We start from the raw sequence: 8,043 nt of genomic DNA on the forward strand, positions 1-8,043 counted from the left end.
AAAAAAAAAAAAAAAAAAAAAAAAGGGGGATCTACTAGAACAGAATTCTTTCTTTTTTAATGATGCCAGATGTAAATACTAACAGTGTCAGATTACCAAACTTCAGTGTGGCTTGTGAAGATGCATATATAAAAAGTCATGTATATCTACTCATGATACAAATAAATATATGCTGTATGAGGAAAATCTCCATATCAGAATAGCAACTTTCTAATCTGATCAGGTTGGCACCCTGGTTATATGTCATCATACTTAAAGAAAGCTGATCAGGCCTGTGGCCAATTCATATGGTTGTAGTTTAAATTAATTTTTGAGATATCACTGGGTTGGGACCTACAAAAGAGCATGAGAGGACTTCATGGATTTTTTTATTATGTTTTTCCTACTCATTTATTTTAATCACCAGTGGGTTACAGCCAGTGGAATTACATTGGTGTAAAACTGATTCAAGAGGAAAATTAGATCTAAGGTAAAATATTGAAAAATTTCTACACCAACTTTCAAGGAAAGTTCTATCGAAAGTCTTTGAGAGACTCTTATGCACCTAAATCACTTAAATACTGTAAATTTTACTACTTTGCTCATTTCTTTTGTAGGAAGGAAATGCTACTTTGGATTAAGACCGAGTCTTTTTGTCTATGATTCTCTCGCAGGAATCAGATTCGGCCTCTTCTAGGAAAGTTTACCGAAGCAGAAACCCTGTTAATCTCAGCTGGAATAGAGCCAAGGACTCTAGATGGAGTTCTTTTGGATGCTGGGTGTTCCTCTATGCAACTTGATACTCCAGAAAGAGGTTTTTCCCTGAGAAAGGATGGCCCTTTGGACATGAGGATGGATAATGGCAGGTGCGTATTGATAAAACATTTCTTCTCACAACAAGAAATCAATTTCTCAACAACACTCTGAATTTAATTTCCTTTTTAGGTTGCAGAGTTCCCATCAGGCTCCCACATCCAGCTTTACACATACATAATAAATCAGCCTTGTTTGGTCTCCTTAACATTTTTTTTCTCAGTATTCAGGGCCAGAATCTGGTCTAATTTACTCCTTGAAAACCAGAGGAAAGTTATTCTGGGTTTCAATGTTGGAAGAACACAATCTGATCTGTACGATTTATAACTAAGAATACAGGCAACGGATTACCACAGCACTTAAAACAGCCATCTTCAATTTTGTTAAATAGATTGTTTAAAAAGTTGTTTCCATGGGATGGTAGAATATGTGATAAGAGAGTGCTTAAGTAAAATTCTACAATATTTCTTTTATCTTTAATGTAGTTACTAAGATTGGTGATGCATTACCTTGTAGAGTGAATTTGCAGCTGTTGATTGAATTCAAATGCAGAGTTGTTTTCAAGGCATTAAAAAGAATAGTACTATTTGCTCATTGACATGTTTGTAAGCAGGTCATTTGTATGAATTGCATTAACTTCCTCCTGCTTTTTGTAGGAAGCATGCTAGAATAACTAACTTAATATGCAACTGAACTATTTAAATGATCAGTCATTGATGAGTGTAATCTAGAAAGTGGGATCAGTGGTAATAATAACGTATTTTTTAAATTTATGTAATGTCTTCTGACCTCCAAAAATGAGTAACACCCTTGTATGTAACCAAGAATGCAGTTACCTTGTTGTATAAGGGATGGTAATGAATTGTCATGTAGCATGTTGTATACTGGTAACTATGGGAAATACTGGCCAAAGCTGTTGACAAGCTTGTAATCTTGCAAAATTTACCAAAAGGCCTTTTAATGTTCATGTATAGCCAATAGGAGTCCCCAGTTTCTAAACTGATGCATAGTAAATTGCATGATACTCAATTTATCCAGCTTAGCATGAACAGCTAAGATCATCCTACTGGGATTCAACCCTATAGTTTTTTGGACTCTAAATGTGAGGCTTGTGCCAGTAAACTCTATGAAGTTGCTTGATAAGAATAGGAATAAGAATACCTGTGGTATAGCTAACACCTACATCACAATTGCCTTTTATATTTAAGTTTTCTTATTTCCTGCTAGATGCTGTGGAGAATTAATAAAATGCTGAAAAATATTTTGCCTGTCATTCTTTTTCTACAAGAAGAGAGTCTGTGAAATAATGTCAAGAGATTTAGCCTTCTCTTCACATTAGTCAACTCTCATTCTGTGTATCTTACAAGACCTTGAACCATTTTAGTAGTGAAGTTGTTAAGGTGAAAGGGATGTGGAATAGTTTATTTGTGTTCTAACAGGTTATAACATATATTTTTTCTTTTAAAATATGTTTTGTTTTTAAAATGTAATAGCTTTAAGTGATAATACAAGACAAGAGTTACCTTCATAAATGTTCATAAAGGTTTCCTAGCCCTAGATATAAGAGAAAAGATTCTTGAGACTAGTCCCTCCATATTCTAAATAGAAAACAGAACAGATAATGCAGAATGACTAAAATCAACATTAGAAAAATGAGTTCTGTTTTGAAATTCTCTAAATAAAGGCTGCTTTGCAGCATTTAAATTTTAAAATAATACTTGAAAAATAGCTGTTCTTTGTCAACTTATTAATGTTAAACTTTATGGTAATGCTTGAAGTTTCAGCTATTCTTTTATTACTAATTAACATTAAGGAAGAAACTCCATCTCATGTAATAAGAGAATTTAAAAGGTAGAAGCTATTTCCATTTTCACAGGTTTGCTGTCTTATTTTAAAACCTCGAGGGCACTTGTATGCAGTGTGTGTGTTTGACTTTATGTCTCAATGCTATGAAGCTTCACCTTTTGTCAATGAAAACTGACGTCAGTGAACTAATTGGCTCTTCTTGTGCGTAGGTACCCTGACATGCCCACCGCTGCTGATGTTGTGAATGCTTTAGATCAACAGGCACTTACGTCCATCCTGAGAGCGTACGGGGAGGAAAGGCACGCCAGGAAAATAGCTTCAGCAATTGTTCAGGCACGCAGCATCTACCCCATCACCAGAACTCAGCAGTTTGCCAGCATTGTTGCAGGTACCCTCATTAATTCTGAACAGTGTCTGAGAGAGAAAAAAATATTAATCCCCAAAGTCCCAAAGGGATTTATTTGCACTTGAAATCATGCAAGATTGAATCCTGCCTATCTTTCTCTGATGTCAGCTTTTTGTTTTGTTTTGTTTTGTTTTGTTTTATTTTGTAAGCTTCCATTCTTTATGCTGCAGTTTGCCGATTAGTTTAATAGCAGCTTTTACATGAAGTGATTTATCATTTGTGCCTACCAAGGTAAAGCATGGAATGACAACAGCACAGGGAAATCTTTATCACTATTGTTGATAATCCCTCAAATATCATATATTTAATCTATTCTCTTAGTTTTAAGTTTCTACATTTTAATATTGTGGGGGTGGGGAAGTACCAGGGCAGTTCCCAACCACTAAAATAAATTAGCTCATCTCTTTATTCAAAATAACCAGCTAAAAAGAATAAAGTGATATTATAGGTTATTTCACTTTGTGCATGCTAACTAGATCAGCCTGAAGGGCTTATTGAAACACTTCCTCTTAGCTGCTGTTCACCATAAACTTCCTGAACTAAATGGAGCTTGGAAGGAGCTGTGTTCCAGGCAGGAAATAATTGCATAGTTTTGCCCTATGATGAAAGTTTTCCAAGGCAAAATACAACTTCAGTAGCTGTCTAACACGATTCCATTGGAGAATTACCAGGTCTTATCACAAATAAATCTAAAGCACTGAAATACTTGTTTCCAGAGCTACGAAAATTAGCTTTTAATTCATTTCATTATGGTTTATGGTTATTCTTTTCTTTTCTTTTTTTAAAGTTCTGCAGTAGATTTAAGAAAACCCAATGGGGTATTTATAGATTCCTCAAACTGTAACACTTCACATTAAGATTAATGTTAAATTTAATCCTCTGTGCTCTTAATCATTTTTGGCTTATCATCATACTTTTATGACTTAATAAGAAAATAATCAAAACTGATTATTTGTTCCTAGATACAGTGACAAACAAAGGCTTATCCTTGTATTCAAAACAAAGTGTTCAAGTAAGTTAAAGGGTAAACCCAAATAGGCTTGAAATGTACCTGTGAGACCTGAAATAATTAGTGCTCAAGAATAACTAAAAAGGTTCCATTTGCTATAAAAATATTGTATTTAGGCACAGTGTACAGAAGGGAAATATTTTTTTAATGGAGAAGAGCTAGATCAGTATATATAACTTAAATATGGCTATTATATATTTTTAAAGTAGTCATTTCTATTAACTTTAAATGGCAGTAACTTGACTTGTCACATGTATGCTTCTTGCAGAACTGCTATTTTAAAATATTGTTTTTAATATTAAAGCAACTAAACAGGTATGTTAACAGCATAATAAGCTACGTATCTTTAAAAAAAAATTAATGTTCAACTATCATGAACTAACTTACTGGTTCCTTGTAAGAGACAGTGGTCAAATATGCCACAGAGTTGGATGGGTTGCCTGAGTCATCACCTTAATTGGCACTTCCTGTGACAACGCACATTTTCTGTCACTTTAAAACCCTTGCTGTACTCTGTGTACTTACTGACTTGTGAATCAGTACAGTAGCATGCATGCCAGAGAACCTTAGAACAGTCCAACATGTTTGAGACTTTTTGTCCATCCCTCTATGTAGATCATGTAAAAAGTTAAAACAATTTTAACCCCTCTTTTAGTCCTTGATTGGGGAGAGCTCATTTCACTTTGAGGTGTCTTAGAGTAAGGACCACAAGACCACTACTCTAAGGACTCTGTTCATTACATTATTAAATGTTACTTAGTTACACACAGGCAGTTTTATTAAGGTATAATGTGTTGTTATCCACATGAGAGAGGAAACATATCATCTAGTTAAGAACTGGCAGCTATGGTCAACAAGATGTACAGTATCACTCTTCATGTGACATCCAGACCTGCCCTTCTACCAAATCATTGCTGTGTAGTGGCTAGGAGCTGGGATAGGGAGCATAGTCACAGGCTCTTCCCCTGGGCAGAACTGGAGCAGGACCCTGAGTAGTATGACATATTTCTCTAGAGCAATCTGAGTGCCCAAACCAGTGGATTAAGCATCATATTATCTATTTAGAGGAGCGAGAGTTCATTAGCATAATTAAATACTTGATCATTGGGCCATATGAGACTTAATATGCAGACCTCTTCACCTTCAAAAGCAAAAGTCTGGATCAGTTTTTGCAAGAATTTAGGGGAGGAGAAAAGATGTATGAAATAGTTGTTCTCATTTAAGTAATCTGGCCAGGGGATGCATGTCTTCCATCACTTTCCCTGCTGCATGGAGTGGACGTGCAAATGAAGGCAAACAGTGTAATCATACTGCTTGTAGCTTCCTATTCCTTTTACAGGCCATTGGATTTGCTAAATACCCTAACACTGTATACATTAAAGCCCTGCCATTCACCAGACCCTGGAGAAGCCCAAGCTAATAGCTTGAAACTTGAGAAGCTAAACTATTGGAATATGGATATTCTTACCACTTTATAAAAAAGAAGGTTGAGAAGGAGACATGATTGTTCTCTATAAATACATCAAGGGGATAGCTACCAAGGAGGGAAAATAACTATTTAAGCTAAAAAGCAGTGCTCACACAAAAATAAATTCCTATAAACTGGTCATAAATAAGTTTAGGCTGAAATCAGAAGAAAGTTTCTAATAATAGAGCTTTCCACAGGAGTAGTGGGGACAAGAACCTAATAAATACACATACATTTATGGATGGAGCTGTATGACATGACTACTTCCAATGCCAAATGACTTGAACTTGATTACCCAAGAGGTCTATTCCAGCCCTGCATTCTTACTTTGTTCCAATTCAAGAAAATACTTACTTCTAATATTTAATGCAAGACCCTATCATCATCAGGTGGTGTTCCTACAGATGCAGGGCTACAAAGAGGCTGTCAGAAATGACTATGTTCTGGTTGTTAAGTAGGCATGTGTCAGTGCAAGAGTTGCGTAGCTTAGGCAAGGGAGAAGGAAAGCTGGTAGGGAGAGTTAGAAAATGTTTTACTTTGTTTATAATTTGTTGTCTTGAAATACTGTCAACATCCATTAACTTCCTAAAGTGATAGGAACTCTAAAAATAGTTTATATCAAGGGTTCTCAAGTGAACAACTTTGACCAGGTCCCAAAAAATCAACTGAGAAATACAGTTTTATGTAGATCTGTGCTGAAGCTTGCAGCTGCTTATATTATATTGGGCAATCCTAAGGTTAATGAATATATGTTAAAACTTACTGGAAAAAATAAATGTTGCGCTTCTTAAAATGTAGTTTTAATGTAGTTTATCTATATTCCTGATCACTAATTCTTATTTCTTTTCAGTTTGTGATATTCCTTTGAAAGCAAGCTATTCTTCCTTACCCATTAGCTTCAGTTAGTTCAGGGGTAGGCAAAATGCAGCCCAGGGCCTGCATGCAGTCCACCAGGGCATCCTATCTGGCCTGCGGGGCCCCTAAAAAAAATTTAGAAAATTAATATTTATCTGCTCCTGGCTGCCCTCAGTGGGTTGCCAAAACTCAGTAAGCAGCCCTCCACCCAAAATAATTGCCCGCCCTTGAGCTAGTTACTTAATTTTACTTGATTTCTTTTAACTTTGTAACTCATTGACAGGTCAATGTAAGATCATGTAGTCATCTGGATTTTACTTGACAGAAGTTGAAGATTAAATGCTAAAAAAATGTAAAAGACATTTTTTTTCGTTAAAGCCAGTTTTATCCCAATCTATCCAAGTTTGTAGACTTTAATTAACAGTTTTAAATTTGTAATATTACTTGAATTTCAGATGGATGTGAATTAACACTGATTAAGGGAGCCTAGACAAAAGGACATGAATTGCGTCACAGAAACTTATTAAATGTGATGCAGATTCAACAGATGAATTCCTGCGAACAGGTGCACGATCTGAATTAATTTTTAAACTCTACCACTCTCTCTGGGGACTTTAATGTCTCACATTGATAGGCACAGCACGTTGCTAATTTCATTCACAAGCTTAAAAATTTCAGTATATTTTAACATGCGAATCTATTAGATTTTTAAAACGTAGGTAGCACCAGGGTATCCCAAAAGTGAAAATGATAATTTATCTCACTGGGATTTCAAATCTACCAGCTAGCCAGAAGCATGGTGTTTTTGTGAATGAAATTCATTTTACTAGCTTCCCATATAAATTTTGTTATGTTATTGTACATAGTAGAGCATGTTAGCAAGAAAGATTTTCCCAGTGTTAGTATGATTTAGTTTTGTGACTTTATCAGAAAGCACAAAGTCACTGTTTTTTCCTATATCTTCAAATGTTGCTGGGTGAGGTGACTGAGAATAAGATAGTATAGGCCTGCACCCTAGGCTGATGGTTTACATTCACCAACTCTTTCAAGAAGATAGGTGTTCATGTGACAAAAATGTTCACTACACATTATATTCATTAGTTACGGTTTCTGCAGGTACCTGATCTATTAATAATAAAATATATTGGTCTTTTCACTTGATAGTCACTTCTTTCATTTTACAATCATCATCATTGGCATTATCTATACCACGGGTGTCCAACCTTATTGAACGTGAGGCCAGATCATGAACTTTTTATCACCCAGTGGGCTGGGGAGCCATATTCAAAGACCTCACTGGAAGTGGTATCACATCAGGAAGTGATGTCACGTGACCTTTGACACCAATGAAGTTGCAGTAAGTGACAATGAAATGGGTCTGGAAATATGGTTTAAAATCCAAAATAAAAACAATATAACAGCAAGAACAAAATAATACCAAACACTTGACTAAAATAAACACTTTCCCTTCTACTCACTTCTCAATGAATGAAAGAAGCATAATGCAAGTTGACAGATCAAATGTGGAAAAGATATCAGCCAGAGTAGAAACTAATCAAAGCAACAAAATATGGGCATTTTTGAGAATAATCTTCAAGAAGATTTACTTTTATTGAATTTCCAATCACTTACACTGGTAAGAGTGTAATGTCTGTACCTGGCTCTTGTGTTGCTGGCCTTTTTCTGCTCTATATCCTTGCTGTTCTC

The 8,043-nt window shown here is 35.4% G+C and overlaps 1 protein-coding gene across 2 annotated transcripts in view; it reads left to right on the forward strand.

The window, feature by feature from the left end:
* Positions 1-8,043, forward strand: part of METTL15 (methyltransferase like 15) — a 295,007-nt gene that overhangs the window by 271,283 nt on the left and 15,681 nt on the right. Inside the window, exons 4-5 of one of the 2 annotated variants that reach the window (XM_019519499.1) lie at positions 654-845; positions 2,808-2,986. In XM_019519499.1, the coding sequence (XP_019375044.1) occupies positions 654-845; positions 2,808-2,986 (371 nt within the window). The remainder of the gene's footprint in view (positions 1-653; positions 846-2,807; positions 2,987-8,043) is intronic. The other variant, XM_019519501.1, reaches the window with a different exon arrangement.

Source organism: Gavialis gangeticus, unplaced genomic scaffold, assembly GCF_001723915.1.
Source record: "Gavialis gangeticus isolate Ggan-Ray unplaced genomic scaffold, GavGan_comp1, whole genome shotgun sequence".
NCBI lineage: Eukaryota > Metazoa > Chordata > Crocodylia > Gavialidae > Gavialis > Gavialis gangeticus.